Source organism: Pan troglodytes, chromosome 8 (assembly GCF_028858775.2).
Source record: "Pan troglodytes isolate AG18354 chromosome 8, NHGRI_mPanTro3-v2.0_pri, whole genome shotgun sequence".
Classification (NCBI taxonomy): Eukaryota; Metazoa; Chordata; class Mammalia; order Primates; family Hominidae; genus Pan; species Pan troglodytes.
This window is the reverse complement of record NC_072406.2, coordinates 80,255,143-80,277,821: the sequence shown is the minus strand read 5'-3', so window position 1 is coordinate 80,277,821 and position 22,679 is coordinate 80,255,143. Positions and strand designations below refer to the sequence as shown.

Genomic DNA, 22,679 nt, shown 5'->3' with positions numbered 1-22,679 from the left:
CACTGCACTCTATCCTGGGCAACAGAACAAGACTCTGTCTTAAAAGAAAAAAAAATAATAAGGTGTAGTTTGTGTACTGATATTTTGAGGATCATAGGCACTTGAGTAAATATACTTAGTTATACTTTTTTTTTTTTTTTTTTTTTTTGAGACAGAGTCTCACCCTGTCACCCAGGCTGGAGTGCAGTGGCGTGATCTCGGCTCACTTTGACTTCCGCCTCCTGGGTTCAAGCGATTCTTCTGCCTCAGCCTCCCAAGTAGCTGGGATTATAGGCGCCTGCCACCACGCACGGCTAATTTTTGTTTTTAGTAGAGACAGGGTTTCACCATGTTGGCCAGGCTGGTCTCGAACTCCTGACCTTGTGATTCACCCGCTTTGGCCTCCCAAAGTGCTGGGATTACAGGCATGAACCACCGTTAGTTATACTTTTAAAACCAGCCCTGCCCTTCCCAAAATGATGAGCTGACCTTAAAATGTAGAATGCATGGTTTGATCATACTTCTGTACTCTTATTTTGCATTTGCTGTTATTTTCACACCAATCTGAATAATATTTTGGCTTAGTGTGTTGTTGATAAACTGTGTGCCCACTGTTATACAGTGCTTGACTGTGAGAGAAATTTATGTCAAGAAAATCAAGGACAAATATGTATATATATTACATGGATGTTTGAAATTGTATAAAACTGTTAAGTTGTGGAGAACAAAAAAAGGAACATTTAAAATGGAAGCCATTGCAGTTAGTTATCTTTATCTGTCAAAACAAAATGCAAAAACAACTCCTTTTCCTTGTTTGTTAATGCTTGCACTCACTTAGGTTCAGACCTTAAATTCACTTTAGGGTCTTTTCCTTTCCCGTAGCACCAACATTGACCCAGTTGCCAGATTTTGGTTATTTTTCTCAGTGACTGTCTTGTTTTTTAATTTCCTTTGCAAATAGCTAACTGTGTCGTTTTGAGTTAATTACTTTAAACTATTGGGTCCTTAGTTTCCTCCTCTCTCAATCTAAAATTCTTTGTTTTCATTCTGGACTATTGCTGGTGTACGTGAGAACTGTGGCTAGTAGCTCTTTAACTGATCTCCCTGCTCCAGTTCATTCTTATTAATTCCAGGTTAATCTTTCCAAGGTATATTTCAGTTTCTCTGTCTTGAAATTTACCCAGCTAAAGTACCACCTCCGTCATTACTCCTTGGTCACTCTTATAAGAATTCAAGTCACACATTTTGTGTACTACCAAGTACAGTCCATGGAATTCAATAACTTAATAAATTGCATCGCTGTCTTCCCATTACAATGATCTTCCCTACCATGTCATCTCCTGGATGGTGGAAAACCTTGTCTTACATGTCTTTGCTAAAACCGCAGTGAAATACTATGGTGCACATAGAAGGAACTCAGGGCAGGGTTATTGAATGAACACATGATCAATGTATTTTATTGGTTGTGTCTTAGGAAAGGAAGATCATAGACTCTTGTTTTAATGAACTTGATCACCATCAGCTACATTAGAGCGAAAAATTTAAAATTTAAAACTCTACTAATATATTCTGAGGGTTCATTCTTGGCTTGTCTTTGAAAGAAATTGAACTAAAGCAACTGTATGACTGTATTGTATTATGTTGGAGTCTTTATATTTCACCTTTACCTCTTCTTTCCTCTTCAAAGCAACTAATTTTAGCAGTTCATAGACATCCAGATAGTACTTCTTTAAAAGAAAAGGGCCAGGCGTGGTGGCTTACGCTTGTAATCCCAGCACTTTGGGAGACTGAGGCCAGTGGATCACCTGAGGAGTTCAAGACCAGCCTGGTCCAACATTGTGAAACCCCCCCTCTACTAAAAATACAAAAATTAGTGGGGCATGGTGGCCGGCGCCTGTAATCCCAGCTACTCAGGAGGTTGAGGCAGGAGAATCGCTTGAACCCAGGAGGCAGAGGTTGCAGTGAGCTGAGATCACGACACTGCACTACAGCCTGGGCTACAGAGCGAGACTCTGTCTCAAAAAAAAAAAAAAAAGGATATTGTAATGCCCCTAAGTGAAAATAAAACTATATTTTGGAAGTAAATTATTGAAACATAACTATGTTATATTTGAATATTAACAAAAGGACAGTGGTTCAATAAATACAGAAATGTTTATAACTTAGTGCCTTTATCTGTGAAGCTTAAGGATAACTTCCTCATGGTGTTATGAGGATTAAATAAGATTAAGTAATTAAAGTGCTAAGCTTAGTGCCAGGCACATAAGCTCTTCATATACATTAATTGTATTCCTCTGTATAAATATATAAAAGGGGTATGAACTTGTCAACATATGCATTACAAATAATTTCTTAATCTTGTTGTTTCTTCATATAAACATTTTATTGTTTGCTGTCAACTAAGACACATAAGTTAGTTTATATTAACTTTAGATTTTATCAGGGAACCCACTAAAATACTTTCTTGGCTATGGATTGTACCATTCCAAACTGCTACTGGTAATTATTAGTAATAATTAGAGGGAATAAAAATTTTAATTTATTGATGTTTTAGTTTTGTTTGTTTCTTTAATTCTGAATTTGTCTTAAAGTTTGTGATGATTGTTAAGTGCATCATGTTAGAGATCCTTTTAAAAGTATCAGTTACCATCAGCCTAGGCAACATGGTGAAACCCCGTCCCTACTAAAAATACAAAAATAGCCAGACGTGGTGGCACACTTGTGTAATCCCAGCTACTCGGGAGCCTGAGTCAGGAGAATCGCTTGAGCCCAGGAGGCGGAGGTTGCAGTGAGCCGAGATCGTGCCACTGCACTCCAGCCTGGGCAACAGAGCGAGACTCTGTCTCAAAAATAAAAACAACATAAAAAAATAAAAATAAATATAAAAGTATTAGTAAACAATAGTTGCACTTTGTTTTACTTAAACAATAATTTCACTGTTATTTTTCAGTAATAGGGAAGTTTATGCCTTGAGTGAAGTAGCCTTTGGTTATTTGTTTGCAACAAAATTAGCAATGTAATTATTTAAAGTTATTTAAATAATTAAATATTAAAGTTATATTTAAATCTGAATTACTCATTGATGTTATTCACTAATCCCAAGTGATTAATATCTTTATCTTTAAAAAGTCAGAATCATAAAATGGGACAGATATATGTCTCATGCCTGTAATCCCAACACTTTGGGAGGCTGAGGTGGGTGGATCACTTGAGGTCAGGAGTTTGAGACAAGCCTGGCCAACATGGTGAAACCTCATCTCTACTAAAAATACAAAAAATTAGCTGGACGTGGTGGTGCCGGCTAGGCGTGGTTAGCTGAGGCAGGAGAATTTCTTGAACCTGGGAGGTGGAGGTTGCTGTGAGCCGAGATTGCACCACCGCACTCCAGCCTGGGCAACAGAGTTAGTGAGACTCGGTCTCAAAAAAAAAAAAAAAAAAAAATCATTAAATACTTCAACTGCACATTCAGTTGTTTAATAAAACAAGAAGAAAAGAAAAAAAATTTGTAAAGAAACAGTGTTAAATTTGGTAATCATTTTCCCAATCTTTTCTCTGCATACATGTGTAAGAATGGAGCTCTACAATATCTTTTTTATTTTATAGTATGGTATCTTGAGAACTGTAAAGTTAAATTTTTAGGCATGGATTTTAGGTATACTCTGCATTGCCCTAGTTTAGAGTTTTGAGTTGTTCAGAGAGAAGAGAAGGGGAAATCTGTATTTTTAACAACTAATGAGGCATGGTAGGACAGAGGATTTTGAAACTTAAGCTCTGGTGGTTTTAAACATGTACTAAAGAGTTGAAATGATCTCTTTAAAATAGGTATTTGACAAAGTATATTCCTTCTGACCTCAGTATTAAAAATTTTCAATGTGGATATACTTGTCGCTCTTCATAAAACTATTGATTCTAGATCCTGTTAACGTGAACACAAAACATCAACAGAGATTTTTGTTCTCTATATAAAATGATCAATGTTTTAGTTGTGGTCATTCCTGGACATGGGCATTCACAGAACTGCCAAATACTTGAGTCAGCAGATGTGCACGTTATCAGCAGAGGTTCAAGGCAGTGCTCTGCCTTTTTGTTCTAGCTGTCATTACAAACAAGTGGCCTTTTTGTGATATATTTAATGCCACATTTTTTGTATATTTTGCCCATCTTATTGGTGATTTTGCTGTTTAAAATGGTCCCCAGGCCGGGTGCTGTGGCTCAAACCTGTAATCCCAGCACTTTGGGAGGATTACTTGAGTCCAGGAGTTCAAGACTAGCCTGGGCAAAATAGGGAGACCACATCTCTACAAATAATTAAAAAATTAGTGGGGTGTGGTAGCTCATGTCCGTGGTCCCAGCTACTCAGGAGGCTGAAGCAGGAGGATCACCTGAGCCTGGGAGGTTGCTGCTGCAGTGAGCTGTAATTTCACCACTGCACTCCATCCTGGGCGACAGAGAGACCTGGTCTTAAAAAAAAAAAAAGTGTAGTGCTTAAATACATACTAAATGAGATGTTTTAAAACAGAAGCATCCCTAAAACGAGATTATGTATTTATCAGTTGACAAAAATGTTCTGACCAGAGGCTTGCAGGAACCTTACCTTGTATTTTCTTCAGGGGCAATGATTCAATATTTGCTAAGTCAATGTTCATGGTGATTTTATAGGACATAACTACTGCAGATAGTGAGAATTGATTATTCCCAGCTAGACTAGAATAAAAAGACTAATAAGTGGAAGAATGATGTGGTTTCTTAGAAGGATGATGCAGTAGTGAAATAAACTATCAGTATTTAGCATCCTTCTGTTTCTTCGTGCATTGTACAGAGTATTGTGTCATTTTTTAAGAAGGTATAAAACAAGTCTGGAGTCTCTTTGTAGCTTTTATTTTTCTCTTTTTGTAGCTTTCATTTTCCACAATTAAGAATATAGAATCACTCTGTGTTCGTAATGGCAAAGAGAAGAAAATTGACAAGAGGGAGATGTTTCACAATTCAGACATATCAGAGAGAGCAGCACTTTATGATGGTGGAATTGATCATATAAGTGAACTCTTACACAATGAATTGGAGTTGATGATACTCTATATGAATTTTCACAAGCTTAATTGATAATATTTCTGAGGTCCCAGAGGACATAGGATATTTTTACCCAGTTACTCATTCAACAGGAAGTACTTTGTTATGTAATATTTTGCAACAAGAACCTGGACCTGTCTATCCTGTATGTGAGACAGTATTCTTTTTTTTAATGATATTTGTGCAGAAAAATGTACTTGATGTAGTTCGTAAGCAAACAAACACTGAAGTTGGATTTGCCTACAAAGGTGATTGGAAGGACACAGATGATGTAGAAATGAAAATTTTCATTAGGTTGATCATTTTAACTGTTTTAAAAATAAGCCTAAAAATGAAAGTCTGTCTTTATGAAGCAAAGAAGGATGCCCTCTTTCTCCTCGGTAAAATGATGCGCCATTAGTGTTTTCAAAAGTATGATTAATGATAGAAGTGTAAGAAGAACCAGAAGTAATGATGAACAAGGACCTATTAGAGATGTATTCGAAGTCGTTATCTACAGAGTGGATATGTTTCATCTGTCTAGCACTTTATCTTTTCAGGTTTTGCCTATGTCTCTGAAAAATGAATGCAAAAGGCAATTTTTTCCACTTGTGTTTTCCTTTTTGTGCCTCCAAAAATTAAATGTCTCTTTTTTTCTTTTCTTGAAGAGAAATACTTTGATTCATAAATACTGATAGGAACACAATGATACTTTTTTTTCACACTTTTTATATGAACATTTTGAAGCATAAAGAAAAGTTGAGGCCGGGCGCGGTGGCTCATGCCTGTAATCTCAACGCTTTGGGAGGCTGAGGCGGGCGTGTTGCTTGAGCTCACGAGTTCGAGACCACCCTGGGCAACATAGTGAAACCCCACCTCTAAAAAACACAAAAAATTAGCCTGTAGTCTCAGCTACTCAGGAGCCTGAGGTGGGAGGATCACTTGAGCCTCGGAGGCGGGGTTGCAGTGAGCCGAGATCACGCCACTGCACTCCAGCCTGGGCAACAGAGTGAGATCCTGTCTCAAAAAAAAAGAAAAGAAAAGAAAAGAAAAGTTGAAAGAATAGTGTTAACATTGGCCACGCACGGTGGCTCACGCCTGTAATCCCAGCACTTTGGGAGGCCGAGGCGGGCGGATCACGAGGTCAGGAGATTAAGACCATCCTGGCTAACATGGTGAAACCCTGTCTCTACTAAAAATACAAAAAAAAAAAAAAAAAAAAAAAAAAACTAGCTGGGCGTGGTGGCGGGCGCCTGTAGTCCCAGCCACTCAGGAGGCTGAGGCAGGAGAATGGCGTGAACCCGGGAGGCAGAGCTTGCAGTGAGCCAAGATCGTGCCACTGCACTCCAGCCTGGGGGACAGAGCAAGACTCTGTCTCAAAAAAAAAAAAAAAAAAAAAAAAATAGTGTTAACATTTTGCCATATGTTTTGTCTGTGTGTATTTATATTTTTAAATAACATACCTTTTTATTTCAGAATTACGGTTGACTATAATGATTATATGCTGTTATTAAACCTTTCCAACAAGTTTAGCATCAAACATTTGTAATTTCAACATTTTGTAGCCCTTATTTATCAAAGGATTCAATAGTTTTTTTAATGGACTTGTGTGGCAAGTTTTTTCTTTGTTTTTTTTTTTTTTTTGGTCTTTGGGTTTTTCTACTGATCGTCAATTGATGTGGTTTAATCCCCCCTTAACTCTCCGTTTTCTAATTGTGTTATTGGCCTTTAAAGGTAAATGTACTTTGGTGATAGTACCTGGAACATAGTAAATAATAAATGTTAGCTGTTAGATTTGGCATGAGTTTTTTTTGCATCCCTTTCTTACATGGAACATTACTGGGCCAGGCTTTGTAAGTGAATTTTTTTGTTTGTTTTGCTGGATTCATTTATTTCTCTTCATTCTTGCTTGTCATTATCTCCCTTTTTAGGCCATCTTGATTTGAGTATTCAACCAGAATTTGACTTGGATGTAAAATGTCTCAACAAACCATTGATATGACTTTCTAGGATACTGGGGAAAAATGGTTGAGATTATTCATTTTGATGAGCCATTTGGAAAAAATAGATAACTTTTTAAAAATTATAGTGAAGTTATCAGTTTTGTGTATTTGATATCTGAAAAGTCAGCTATTAAATATTATTCTCAAGTTGTGTGTTTTTATAATAATGTATTGCTGAAGTCATTATCCATTTTCAAAGTTAGTATCCCAATAATTTGATGGGGCTAAAATTCTGAAAGAACAAAAAATATCTTCAGTATTTAGTATGTTGAAAAAGATTAAAGAGCTCAGATTAGTTTTAAAATGAAAACAATGGTTTTAATACATTGCTTTAACTACTTACTCTAAGGGTCTGTTTCTTTTATATTTTTTAAGTTATTTTTATTTATTGTTTGTTTTGAAAAGACAATATATATTCACATGGTTCAAACATCAAAGCAATTTAAATATACATTGAGAAGCTTAGCTCTTACATTTGACCACGCTATTGTTCCCTCTGCCTATATCCCTTCTAAGTAACTACGCTTGTTAGTTGTTGTTTTTTTGTTTTTGAGAAAGGGTCTCACTTTGGTTGCCCAGGCTGGAGTGCAGTGGTGCAATCTTGGTCACTGCAGCCACAGGCTCCCAGGATCAGGTGATTCTCCTACCTCAGCCTCCTGAGTAGCTGGGACTATAGGTGTGCATGGCTAATGTTTTGTTTTTTTAGTGGAGATGGGGTTTTTGTTGTCCAGGCTGGTCCTGAACTCCTGGACTCAACAATCTGCCTGCCTCAGCCTCCCAAAGTACTGGGATTATAGGCATAAGCCACTGCGTCTGGCCTTGTTTGTTTTTTGTTTTGAGACCGTCTTACTGTCTCCCAGGCTTGAGTGCAGTGGCACAATCACGGCTCACTGTAGCCCTGACCTCATAGGCTCAAGAGATCCTCCCACCTCAATTCCCTGACTAGTGGAAACTACAAGCATTTGCCCCCATGCCTGGCTAATTTTTAATTTTTTTGTAGAGACAGGGTCTCATTATGTTGCCGAGGCTGGTTTCGAACTCCTGGATTCAAGCCATCCTCCCGCCTCAGCCTCCCAAAGTGCTAGGTGGCGTGAGCCACTGTGCCTGTTCGTTTGTTAGTTTCCAAAGTTTTTTTTTCTTTTCTTTTTTTTTTTTTTTGAGACAGTGTCTCACTCTGTCACCCAGGCTGGAGTGCAGTGGTGTGAATTTGGCTCACTGCAACCTCTGCCTCCTGGATTCAGGCAATTCTCATAGTGAGATTACAGACACCCACCACCCAGGCTGGTCTCTAACTCCTGGCCTTAAGATCTGTCCACCTCAGCCTCCCAAAGTCCTGGGATTACAGATGTGAGCCACTGTGCCTGACTTATCTTTCCAGAGTTTTTGAAATGTAGATAAAATATTAGCAAATATGAATATGTTTTCTTCTTCCTCTTACACAAAAAATAGCAAATCATGTACACTATTCCACATCTAATTTTTTTTCTTCCCCAGTGGATAATATATCCTGGGGATCTTTTCATAACAATGTGTAGTTTCCTCTTTTCTTGATTTTTTTTTTTAATTGCAGAGCATAATATTTCAGTGTGTAGATGGAATCTTTTGGATACTGGAGAATTTCCAGTGTTTTGCTATTGTATATATTGCTGCAAATATATATATATATACACATACACAGAGGTATATCTGTAGAACAAATTCCTGGAATTGGAATTGCTAGGTCTGAAGGGTGAATGCATGTGTTTTGTTAGATATTGCCACATTTCTCTTCATAGAGGTTGTACTGTTTTGTTTTTAGACTAACAGTATACAAGAGTGCCTTTTTCCCCATGAACTTTTATCAAACTTTTTGATTTTTATCAGATGAATAAATGGTATCTTGGTATGTGGGTTTTTTAAAAAACAAATTTAAAAAATACCCTTTCTTTTTAGAGCAGTGTTTTAGGTTCAGGGCAAAACTGAGCAGAAAATAAAGAGTTCCCTTCTACTTCCTGTCCCCTACCATGCACCACCTCCCCAGCTTTCTGGATGTTCTGCAGCACAATGGCATATTTGTTAAAATCAATGAATCTACATTGACATATCATTATTACCCAAATTCCATAGTTTAGCGTTCATTTTTAGTGTTACACATTAAATGGATTTTAACAGATGTATAATGACATGTATCCATCATTGTAATATCATGTAGAATAGTTTCACTGCCCTCAAAATCCTCTATGCTCTGCCTATTCATCCCTCCCTCCCTGTATCCCCTGGCAACCACTAATTATTTTACTGTCTCCATCGTTGTCTTTCCCAGCTTGTCATATAGTTGGGATCATGTAGTTTGTAGCCTTTTCAGATTGGCTTTTTTACTATTAAGTAAATTTCTTCCATGTCTTTTCATGGCTTGGTAGCTCATTTCTTTTTAGCACTAAATATTCCATTGTCTGGATGTACCACAGTTTATCCATTCACCTACTGAAGGACGTCTTGGATGCTTCTGGGTTTTGGCAATTATGAATAAAACTGCTAGAAACTTCCGTGTGGGCTGGGTGTGGTGGCTCATGCCTGTAAATCCTAACACTTTGGGAAGCTGAGGTAGGAGGAGCACTTGAACCCAGGAGTTCATGACCAGCCTGGGCAACATAGTGAGACCCTGTTGCTACAAGAAATTAAAAGATTAGCTGGGTATGGTGGCGTGTGCTTGTAGTCCCAGCTACCCTGGAGGCTGAGGTGGGAGGATTGCTTGAGCCTGGGAGGCTGCAGTGAGCCATGATTATGCCACTGCACTTCAGCCTGGGCAACAGGGTGAGACCCTGTCTCAAAAAAAAAAAAAAAAAAAAACCAAAACATCCATGTGCAGGTGTTTATGTGGACATAAGTGTTTGAGTAAATATCAAGGAATTGGGTCATATGGTAAGAGTATATTTACTTTTGTAAGAATCTGCCAAACTGTTTTCCAAAGTGGCTGTACCATTTTGCATTCCCACCAGCAATGAAGGAGAGTTCCTGTTGCTTCACATCCTTGACACCACAACTGGTGTTGTCAGTGTTTTGTCTTGTGGCCGTTCTAATAGGTGTGTAGTGGTATGTTGTTTTAAATTGTAATTCCCATGGGACATAAGTTGAACATATAAGTTAAACATCTGTTTGTATGCCTGCTTGCCATTTGTTTATCTTCCTTGGTGAGGTGTCAGTTTTGGTCTTTTACCTGTTTTTAAAATAGGATTGTTCGTTTTCTTGTTGAGTTTTAAGCATTCTTTGTTTACTTTGGATTAATACTTCTTTATCAGCTGTATCTTTTGCAAATGTTTTCCCCTGGGCTATGGCTTGTCTTCTTACTCTCTTGATAGATTTTTTATTCAAGCTTAACCCATATGGAAAAGTGCAAAATTGAAAATATATGTATAGCTTGATGAGTTTTCTAAGTGAATCTATTATTGGCTTCTCAGTGTAGTTTGAATTTGCATTTCTCTACGGGCCATTTCTGTTTTTTTCTCTGTGAACTTTTGGTTCACATCTCTTACCCACTTGTCATGCGAATTACTGACCTTTTTTTTTTTCCCTACGAAGTCAATAAAAACTGAGGATGTTATTCTTTTGTCTGAGATGAATATTTTTTGTCTGATTTTTTTCATCAGTTTTTTGACTTTGCTGTTGGTTTTGCCATAACAAGTAATTCAAATTTCCTCAAATGAATACATGGACTCCTTCTCTTACCTCAGCTCAGGACTTAGCTAGTTTTCACTGTCTTCCAAAATTCTTCATTTTTGTTTGTTTGTTTGTTTGTTTGTTTTTCTGGAGACACAGTCTCCCTCTATAGCCCATGAAGGAATACAGTGGCGTGATCACAGCTCACTGTAGCTTCAACTGCTTGGGCTCGAGTGATTCTCCCCACTCTGTCTCCCCACAGGTGTGTGCCACCATGCTTGGCTAATTTTTTAAAAAATTATTTGTAGAGACGAGGTCTCACTATGTTGCCCAGGCTGGTCTCAAACTCCTGGGTTCAGGTGATCCTCCCACCTTGGCTTCTGCAAGTGCTGGGATTATAGATGTGAGCTACCTCGCCTGGACTATCTTTTAAGATTTACATAAATAGCTCATATTCCTTTAATGCCTTTTGTATATGTTTATCTTAGCATTTAGTCACAATCTTTGTCTCACCTCCTTTTCCATAGGCTGTAAACTCATTGAGGGCTAGGACGCTTGTTTTATTCTCTCTCTCTCTCCAGTGCTTGGAGCACAAGAAGTGTACAATACAACTGTTTAATATAAATGATTGCTTCTTTGTTTCGTGGATTTTGGTACCTTTGACTTTACATTGCTATCTTTGACTTTACATTGACATTTGGTACCTTTGGTACCTTTGACTTTACATTGCTATCTTTATAGCTGATGCTATTAATTTGTTATTGTTGAACCAACCAGGCAGTCTTACTTACCTGTCTTGTCATTCCTATCATTTTCTGCTACTTCCTTTGAGGATTGTTCTGGAGAGAACTTGACTTTTTCTGGAACCTCTGTGAGATAACAGATCTTTTAAACATTTACTTCTTCATAACTAAGATTTATGGGAATGTTTTGATATAAACAAATGATGCTTTACTTCTAAGTATTTTTTCTTTATTTTTTTTTGGAACAGTGTGTGTCATATCTTGCTTGCCTTTTTTGTTTTTGTATGTTTCTGTAAAATACTTTTTTAAAAGCTGTACAAAAAATGAGATATTAGTGTAATAAACTTCATGTACTGGAAGCTTCAGGAGTAGGTAAGTACTTAATACATCATTAGAGTTGTGCAGGTTCCTAGAGGCTATATAGGGCTAACCTCCCTCTCCAAAATGCAAGATAGTAATCTAGATACAATTTGAATTTCTGTATAGATAGGAATTTCAGCCTCTTTGGTTCAGTCTGTTTCATTATTGAACAGCTGCATTTGTAAATTGAGCTAAACTATGCCTCTGAAGAAACCCTGATTGATCCAGTTTTAACCACTTTCAACATAAGACTTTTAGTTTGTTGAAGACAATGATTATAGCTTTCTTATTAAGCTGAAAGAAAGTTAATTTTAAATGGTATCTTTTAAAAAACTTGTGATACTAGTAAAAAAAACTGACAAACACATCTTGAGGACTAAGAGAAACAAATTCACTTTCCTTATTGATTTGTCAATTGATGGCTACTGGTAGTAGGGCCAGTATTTTAAGAGCCAATATTTTAAGTTAATTTCTGATTTAAAACTTGAACATATTTTAACTACATGTATCTTTTGATATTAAGTTGGCAGTCCACAAATGGAAACCCTGTCAGTCATGGTTTACTGCCTTTCAGTTCTCTACTCACCATATCTAATAGATGCTTTATTTATGAGATCTTTAAAAACTTTGTTTTCCATTCAGAAATTGCTAATTCAGATTATTTCCTTAATTTCCTTTTTTTATCTTGAGACAGGGTCTGGCTCTGTCACCCAGGCTGGAGTGCAGTGGCATGATCGTGGCTTACTGCAACCTCCATCTCCCAGATTCAAGCGATTCTCCTGTTTCAGCCTCCTGAATAGCTGGGATCACAGGCGTGCACCACCACACACCCAGCTAATTTTTGTATTTTTAGTAGAGACGGAGTTTCACCGTTTTGGCCAGGCTGGTCTTGAACTCCTGACCTAAAGCGATCCGCCCTCCTTGGCCTCCCAAAATGCTGGTATTATGGGCGTGAGCCAGCACATCATGCCTATTTCCTTAATTTCAGAATCACTTCACGGCAGCATATACATTGTAATATATGTGGCAGTTATGATCTTATTGTTAAAATCAAGCAGCCCAGGTTATTTCAACGATTTCTTCTTTTTTTTTTTCACCTGGACTCTTTTATTAGTAATAGATTTGAATAGAAGGTACATTCTGAGAGAATCTTTATAAACCCTTAACTTCTTCCCAAAATGTTCAGGTCACTTGATATTCTGAGTTGATTATGCCCTATGATATATTTATCTGTGGTTTACCACAATGAGAATTACGTATGGAACATATTTGTTGAATAGTTCAAAATAACTGGTTATATCTAGTGTGTGTTTAAGCATTTCTTTAGCTTGTTTGTATAAAATGAAGAATGTGTTTTGTTCTTATTGGAAGTTCAAAACCAGAATGCAATATCTTTTTCCTTGATTTCTGTACTAGAATGCAATATTTCTCTTCTTGATTTCTGTAGAGCAGGTTGTTGCCCTGGATGCCCAAAATATTGTAGCTGTTTCATGTGGAGAAGCTCATACGTTAGCGCTAAATGACAAAGGCCAGGTGTATGCTTGGGGTCTCGATTCTGATGGACAGCTTGGCCTGGTAGGATCAGAGGAATGCATCAGAGTACCCAGGTAACAAAGGTGACCAGAAAGAGGTCCTTAACAATCTTTTAAAATAAATTTGTTAATCTAAATTGTTCTGCTTATCTTTGGGCATGTAAGAGTTGACATCTCATTATTTCTCCCCTTTGAGTCCTTTGATAAGAATTTGGTTCTTGCTTATGATGTTGATTGAGCTATTGATTGATTTGCTATTTTTATATACTCTATATTTTCTCTATAATCAATAGAATTTATGTCTGTAAAAAAAGCATAGAGAATACTTGCTTCATTACAAATTTTTTTAGTGGGTTATACTAATTTAAACTACTACTACCTTGAGTATTCCTGCTATTGAAATATTTATTAAATATTGGTTTGTTGAATGTTTTTCACTAACTTGTCTTTTTTTTAGTCTTTATTGTTTAGAAGTCCAACATGCTTACTGTAAATTTAGTCACTTTCCACTTTGTACATAGCAGTGAGCACAATTTAATTAATTCATATAATTATTTCACAATTAAAAAATAAGCAGTGCCTCATCAATATTTTAGTCTTACACAGTTACATAGGGCATTATTGTTTTTTGTTTGTTTGTTTTTGAGACAGAGTCTCACACTGTTGCCTGGGTTGGAGTGCAATGGTGTGATCTCGGCTCACTGCAACCTCCACCTCCTGGTTTCAAGCGATTCACTTGCCTCAGCCTCCCAAGTAGCTGGGATTACAGGCGCCCACCACCACGCCCGGCTAATTTTTTGTATTTTTAGTAGAGATGGGGTTTCACCATGTTGGCCAGGCTGGTCTCGAACTCCTGACCTCGAGATCTGCCCACTTTGGCCTCCCAAAGTACTCATGATTATAGGCGTGAGGCACTGTGCCTGGCTAATCATTGTTTTAATATTAAAAACTCTAACAGCATGAATTACATAGGTAAAAATATACAGATTTCAGTATTCAGTTTATTTCAGATACATAAATAATACATTAACTCATACTTAGTTTTAAAATTTACACAAATTCTGACCTCTTTAAACTCTTTTGTTCTTTTTCCTAGTAATAGTAATTCTTATAGAACAGGATTTTAAATTTAAGATTTTTAAAAAACTGTGTTTAGGATGAAAAGAGATTTGCATGTTAGATCTTCTGAGTCAGTATTCTCAAAACCATGATTCATGGCAAAACTTTCTAGTTTCCTTTATTTTTACTCTACCAGTCTGATGATTCTCATACTTAAACTTTTGTTGCTGTTCACTTTTAAGGGACTTTAGTTGGTAATACATAGGTAAATAATAAATGGAAAGAAAGTTAATTATAAGGAGAGAATTTTATTACGTATAAAATTTATATGAGGGTTGTCCAATAATAACAACTATGAACCTGGATGGGGACCTGAAAGAGAATTTACTTGAGTTATTTGGTTTAAACATCTTTATTTTTGTATGTGCTCAGCATCTGTATTAACTTTAAGCTGTATGTTAAGGTATTTCTGCTTTTCATCCTTCTCAGTTTTTCAAAATTTTATGGCTTGATCTGATTTGTTGTAACATATACATAGTTTTTACTGATATTACCAGCTTTTAAAGGGCCATTTAGTATTTCAGTGGAAATGTTTTTTTATAAAAGGAAGAGTGCCAAGTGACTTTTGGTTTTAATTTCAGTACCAAATCATTTTTTAGATGTAAGGCTTTTTCTAGGTGGCTTAGAGATGTCAGCCAGCTTTGTAAATTTTACATATAGTATCTATAAACAGATTTCTAAAAATTGGTGTTTATAGATTTTTGTTTGTTTGTTTCTTGAGACAAGGTCTCACTCTGTCACCCAGGCTGGTGTGCAGTGGCATGCTCACAGCTCACTGCAGCCTCGACCTCCTGGGCTCAAGCCATCCTCCCACCACAGCCTCCCTAGTAGGTGCGACTATAGGCGTGCACCACTATGCTTGGCCAATTTTGTATTTTTTGTAGAGACAGAGTTTCACCATGTTGCCCAGCTGGTCTTAAATTCCTGGACTCAAGGGATTCACCGGCTTTGGCTTCCCAAAGTGTTGAGATTACAGGCGTAAGCCACTGTGTCCTGCCTAGTGTTTATAGATTTTCGTAAGAGTAATCAGAATAGGCTGGGCATAGTGGCTCACGCCTGTAATCCCAGCACTTTGGGAGGCCGAGGTGGGTGAATCACAAGGTCAGGAGTTCAATACCAGCCTGGCCAAGAAGGTGAAACCCTGTCTCTTCTAAAAATAAAAAAAATTAGCCAGGCGGGCGCCTGTAATCCCAGCTACTCAGGAGGGTGAGGCAGAGAATTGCTTGAACCTGGGAGGCGGAGGTTGCAGTGAGCCAAGATTGCACCATTGCACTCCAGCCTAGGCGACAGAGCGAGACTCCATCTCAAAAAATAAAAAAAAAGAGTAATCAGAAAAGTGAAGATTCACATTAGGTTATACTTTTGTGACAACAAAACCCATTTTTAATGCCAGTGGATGGATAATATTAAAGAAGAATGTGAAATTAATGAGAGGATATAACTGAAACAATTTGATAATGGATTGTTTCCTACTTCTAATTTTGTTTTGTTTTGAAGTCACTATTTTGGGAAAGACCAAGTATTTTAAATAGTGTCTGTAGACCTGCATTTCTGGCTAGATTTTAATATAGAATATATATTACACCATTTTATTAAAAAAATTGACCCAAATTTTATTATCTTAGTTTAATATAAGTGGAAACACATAACTTTGCACACAGACTTCAGAAAAATAATTGTTGGCAATAAAGTTGTAGTTTATCTTTTAAAAGTTCTGCTTCTTGGACATATACATTAAAAAATTATGGCAAGATAGTATAAGATTTTTGTGAGTACAGCAATTTCTGGACTATACAAACGAAACATATTTGAATTATTAGCTTGGTCAAAAATACAATTTATTTTCTTGTTATTCATTTGAAGATATATTACAATTCCTGCCTAATTTTAGCATCTGAAAATTTGGAACATTATAGATTAAAAAGAAAAAGAGTAGTTTTTAATGGTATAGAGTAGATCAGTTTTTAGTCTTAATTTTTCATTTTTTAAAAAATCTACTCCCCTATTCTGAGATAAATTTTTCAAAATTGAAATAAGTTGGTGTTAAGATTTTTCTTAAATTACTAGGAAAGTTGTGGCTTAACTGGAAAATAGAAAATTGGTAATTGTGTTTAATTGCAAAATATTTAATGCTTTAGCTCCTCAAATGTTTAATTACATAACATAAACTTTTTACTAATTGTTAACATTAGTGGTTGGAATTTTGTCTTCAGAAACATAACTAGCAATGCCTGATTTCTGCCTGTATTGCCGCTACACGTTAAGTTGGGAAAACAGAAGAATACAACAGTATACATATTCCATAATTAATATGCTTTAGCAGAGTCCCAAAGGAAGGCTATATAAATCTTATCTTCAATGTGTGTGTGTGTATATATTTTTTTTAATTTACAAAATTTATTCTGGCTTCTTTTTCTTTTTTTCTTTTTCTTTCTTTCTTTTTTTTTTTTTTTTTTTTTGAGACGGAATTTCACTCTGTCACCCAGGCTGGAGTGCAGTGGCGCAATCTTGGCTCACTGCAACTTCCGCCTCCTGGGTTCAAGCCATTCTCCTGCCTCAGCCTCCCAAGTAGCTGGGACTACAGGCGCCCGTCACCATGCCCAGCTAATTTTTGTATTTTTAGTAGAGACGGGGTTTCGCCATTTTGGCCAGGCTGGTCTTGAACTCCTTACCTTATGATCTGCTCGCCTTGGCCTCCCAAAGTGCTGGGATTGCAGGCTTGAGCCACCACGCCCAGCCTTTCTTTTGCTTTTCTGTTCAGTGTATTTGAATATTCAAAAATTAGAAATAATTAAACACATTATCTTTTTTATGTGACCAAGAGGATTACTTTTGATGAGTTCTAACAAATTTATTTAATTATTTTCTAATTTATCTCTTTAGAAAAAATGGAACATGGGAAGCCTTGTTTTACCATTCACAGTATTTTTTAATTTCTAAAAGCTAAAACAAAGAAAACAAAGCCAATATCCCCCATTCTTCAGGGTATTAATACATTTATATGAAGATGAAAGGGGATAGTTTTTTCTTTAACACAGTAATGACACAGAAGAATATATTTCTGGTCTCTGTAGCATATAATGGTAAAAGATATTAGCATTTAATGTGTATTACAAGCCTTAGGTTAGTATTTTGGAAAGGAGAGTAACTGAGTATAAATTGCTGTGCAAATTTAGAAAATTTTTGGCAAATTTTATGACTAATACTAAAGCCTCCAAGACCTTACAAATGTATTTATCCTTTAACAGTATATTCATTACGTACTATTAATTAGGCACTATAGTAGGTGCCAGGCATTATCATGGGTGTAAGACATATAGTCTGCCTTCACAGAACTTACTGTTTAGCAGAGGAGACAAATATTAAATGAATAGGTACCCGTGGTTAGTAGCGATAAATGCTCTGAAGGAAAAAACATACAGTACTGTGAGAATGTAGTATTTTGAAATGTTTCATTTGCAAAATTGTACTTGATACGCGGAATAGTGTTTTTTTTTCCTAAAATACTTAATATGCTGAACAGGTCAATGTATCATCTGCCTAGTATGCATAAGCAATAACAGTAAATGTTTAGTAATTTGAGCACAGTTGGGTATGTTCATGTATTTTTTATTCCTTACTCTGTTTGCATTGCCAGTGTTTGATTTTGCTATTTCAAAGAAATGGCATTTTGTTGAGTTTGAAAATTTGAAGGTGCATTGGATCCTGCTAATTTGTTGGATTCTGCTGAATTGTAGCAGTACAACTCTCAAGTTTTGTAGTTAAGAGCATAACTTCACTAAATAAAAATATTTTTAATACAATAATATGGAATCAGAGTAACTCTCCTTTTTCCTGCTCAAAATTTGATTTGCTGAAGCTGCTTCCCGAAAATCATGTGTGTCGACTCTCTGGTCAGAATTTGCTCCGGACTCTCTTATGGCAGAATCAGGTCAGGTGACAGTATCAGGTAAAGGGAAATAAGAAACATATTGTGTACCTCCCCATCCCCCGTTTTTTCTTTTCTTTCTTTCTTTCTTTTTTGTTTTTTTGAGACAGGGTCTTACTCTATTGCCCATTCTGGAGTGCAATGGTGTGATATTGGCTCACTGCAGCCTCTGCCTCCCAGGTCCAAGTCATTTTCCTGCCTCAGCTTCCCGAGTAGCTGGGACTACAGCGTGCCACCACACCTGGCTAATTTTTTTTTTTTTTTTATTTTCAGTAGAGACAGTGTTTCACCAGGTTGGCCAGTCTGGTCTCGAACTTCTGACTGACCTCAAGTGATCCGCCTACCTTGGTCTCCAAAAGTGCTGGGATTACAGTAACCCACCTGTAATCCGCATCTGGCATCCCCCTTTTTTTTCTTGAAAACATTCATTCAGGAAAAACAGTAACATGACCAGGCAAAGGGAAAGAACCAATGGAGATGCTGGGGTGGTTGATGTACATACAAAGTTAATTGAGTTTTGTAATGTTTTTAAAACGAGCCTTTAAAGTTGCGTTGCGGTGAAACAAAACTCAGGAAAGGGGGAAGGAAATTACGAAAGTATAAGGACAAAATACAAGAGAGAAGAAAATAAGACTTAACATGTTAGTAATGATTGTTTAACTGTGAATTGAGTAAATTTCCCGAGTAAAAAAATTGAATGTCCCTGATTTAGACGTAAAGCAAAAGGTTAGCTTGTAAGGAATAGGTTTCATAATTTGAGAGTTGGTAGAACATATAAGAATCCCTGTTGGTTCTTAAGAAACCTGATAAAGGAGAACGTGCATTAAACTAGGCAAAACACCAATTTTAGACAAATTAGATAATGTACATTTGCTTTCCAGATGTATTGCCAAGTTTCTAACTGTAAGCTGATGATTTAAAAACACATTTTTATAATGAAAGAAAATATCTGAATTATAAGAGCACTCTGAGGAGTACCTGAGGTATGAGTATAGCTCACTTTGCTTAAATACTGTCTTTTCAAGATGTGTTCTTTTCACCCCTTTTAATTTTTTTTTTGTATCTAGCTCTTGTTTACTGGTTTTAGCATAAATTTTTGGTACGCTAAAATTGAGCTTGTATGAAAAAAATAATATGACCTATGTGCATATAGTAGGCCATCGATAAATAACATAAATAGCATTGAAGATCAATTTGTTAAATGGAATTAACTGGTCTTGATCTGTCTTCTTCTTTTCTAGAAATATTAAAAGTTTGTCAGATATCCAGATTGTACAGGTTGCTTGTGGTTACTATCATTCACTTGCACTTTCTAAAGGTAAGCATTAGTTTTTATTTTATTTCTCTTCAGTTTTATTACTTGATACTTTTTTGATTGTGCATATAGTTCTCCAACTTTGCTCATCTTTCTGCAAGATTGCCCTGGTTCTTGATCCTTTTCATTTCCATATAACTTTTAGAATTAGCTTGTCAGTCTGTACACACACATACACACACAAACACACACACACACTGCTAGGAATTTGGGATTTCGTTGTCTCTATCAATCAATTCAAGGAAAATCTTTACAGTATTGAACCTTTCAATTCTAGAACACGGTATATTTGTCCATTTAAGTCTCCCTTTAATTTTTTCCATTAGCATTTTGTTTTCCCTGGACAGGTCTTATACACCTTCGATTAGACTTTCCCCTAGGTATTTGATTTTTTGTTGTTGTGAATGGTGTCATTTTTTGTTTATTATATAGACATGAAATTGATTTTTGTGTCTGTTTATTGAACAGTTAAAAACTCTTCATAGCTGCAACTGGGGAAGATTGCTTCCCCAATCTCATTTAATCTCATAGATGAACTTTCTATGCATAGAAATAAAGAAGGCTAAACATCATATTTATTAGCTTTGTTTGCATTCCTCTCTTACCAGTTTAACTTACTAGTATCCTAGCTAAGGATTGGAACATGGGCTAGTAAAGAATCTGCCATATGTATGTTTTTTACCATTAAAATAAATAGGTTTGCTGGGCGCGGTGGCTCACGCCTGTAATCCCAGCACTTTGGGAGGCTGAGATGGGCAGATCACCTGAGTTCAGGAGTTCAAGACCAGCCTGGCCAATATGGTAAAACCCTGTGCCTACTAAAAATACAAAAAATTAGCCGGGTGTGGTGGCACGTACCTGTAGCCCCAGCTACTCGGGAGGCTGAGGCAGGAGAATCGCTTGAACCTGGGAGGCGGAGGTTGCAGTGAGCCAAGATCGGCACTGCAGTCCAGCCTGGGCGACAGAGCGAGACTCAGTCTCAAAAAAAAAAAAAGAAGAAATAGGTTCCATTTGCTCCATTGTTACTATTTAGTGTTACTATTTAGTGAAGCCTACTACAAATAAAGCACTAGGAACCATGGGGAAGCACAGATAAATTAAGAGACAGGTTTAGGGATCATACAATCTAGTGAAAGAGACAGACATCCAAGTAAATAACTGTAGTCTGAGGCAGAAAAAAATATGTACTATTTCAGACAAGGTAAAAGTAAAATGCTGTGACAATGATATAATTGTTTCTAATTGATATAATTGGTAATAATAAGGAGGGGATTAGTATTTGATGCAAGTCTTTAAAGATTTATTAAAGATTAATTTTTTTATTAATAATTGGAGAAATGTTGAGAAGAACAAGGAGAAATGTTGAGTGGCTAAGGGGGTTGTGCTGGTGTAAAGGCATAGAGTTAAGAAAGTGGTATATTTGAATATTGGCATGTAGTTTTATGTGGGTGTTGTGAGGGAGTGGGAGACATACTCATACTTCAGTTTAGGCTGAAATAAAAAGAGAAATCTGTTATAAAGGGCCTTAAATGTCACATTAAGGAATTTGGACTTCTATAGTTAGGAATATGGAGTCTCTGTGTATTCTTTGTTGTTTTGCCAACTCCTCTTTTGATATTTTGGTAGGTGGATCTAACATAAATTTAAACTCAAAGGTTTTACTGAGGACAGTTTTTCATATTGACCTTTTTGTTTGTTTGTTTGTTTACTCAGCTTTGTGGTGTAGGCAATATCTTATTCATTTGCTAAAGTTTTTTTTTTTTTTTTTTTTGAGATGGAGTCTCCCTTTGTCACCCAGGCTGGAGTGCAGTGGCATGATCTCGGCTCACTGCAAGCTCCGCCTCCTGGGTTCACACCATTCTCTTGCCTCAGCCTCCCGAGTAGCTGGGACTACAGGCGCCTGCCACCACGCCTGGCTAATTTTTTGCATTTTTTTTAGTAGAGGTGGAGTTTCACTGTGTTAGCCAGGATGGTCTCGATCTCCTGACCTGGTGATCCTCCCGCCTCAGCCTCCCAAGGTGCTGGGATTACAGGCGTGAGCCACTGTGCCCAGCCGCTAAACATTTTTTAGAGCCCTTAGTATGAACTAGGCATACTACAGTATACAGTAATAAGCAGTATACTACTTACTAGCCCTCGTGATATAGTCATTCAAATAATGATATAATTACATACTATGATAAGGGCTATAAAGAAAAACCAGGGTATTTAGAACATAGGACAGCGGTACTAGACCTAATCTGGGAGATCAGGGAAGGAAGGCTCCTGCTGGGAGAGAGTTGAAATGAACTGGACAAAGATGAGGGAAAGGTTTAGGTAGAGAGAACAGCAAGTGTGTGAGAACTGGCCATTGGAGAATATAAAGGAAGGCAATATGGCTAGAGTATAGTGAGTGACTGATATGAGAAGAGATTGGAAACATAGGTAGAGCATACAGCACCTTATAGGCCTTGTTTAAAGTGTTTATCCCAAGAGCAATGAGAAAGCACTGAAATATATTTTTTGGGGTGAGCAATATTATCAAATCTGCATTTTTACAATATCTCTATGCATGTATACAAATGTCTATTTATATGTGCATAGAACATTTCTTGAAGGACTTACCAGTAATTGGTAAGAGAAATTGTCCCAGGCTGGGTGCGGTAACTCACACCTGTAATCTTAGCACTTTGGGAGGCTGAGGTGGGCAGATCAGTAGGTCAGGAGTTCGAGACCAGCCTCGCCAACATGGTGAAACCCTGTCTCTACTAAAAATATTTTTAAAAAATTAGCCAGGCGTGGTGGCACGCGCCTGTAATCCCAGCTACTCAGAAGGCTGAGGCAGGAGAATCACTTGAACCCAGGAGACGGAGGTTGCAATGAGCGAAGATTGCGCCACTGCACTCCAACCTGGGCGACAGAGCAAGACTCTGTCTCAAAAAAAAAAAAAAAAAAGAGTGGTTGTCTCTTGAAAGAGGAACCAGGATTCTGATTTTTTTGGAAGGAAGCTTACTTTTAAGTGTGTACTGTTTTGTT

At 37.0% G+C, this 22,679-nt stretch overlaps 1 protein-coding gene across 49 annotated transcripts in view; it reads left to right on the top strand.

Annotated features, from left to right (window-relative positions):
* The window catches only part of HERC4 (HECT and RLD domain containing E3 ubiquitin protein ligase 4), a 154,030-nt gene that overhangs the window by 17,110 nt on the left and 114,241 nt on the right, over positions 1 to 22,679 (top strand). For 22 of the 49 annotated variants that reach the window (XM_054660160.2, XM_054660159.2, XM_054660154.2 and 19 more), the window contains 2 exons: positions 13,218 to 13,377; positions 19,591 to 19,667. In XM_054660160.2, coding sequence (XP_054516135.2) covers positions 13,218 to 13,377; positions 19,591 to 19,667 — 237 coding nt within the window. Of the gene's footprint in view, positions 1 to 13,217; positions 13,378 to 18,058; positions 18,371 to 19,590; positions 19,668 to 22,679 lie in introns of all 49 variants that reach the window. The other 27 variants (XR_010146619.1, XR_010146618.1, XR_010146617.1 and 24 more) reach the window with 3 other exon arrangements.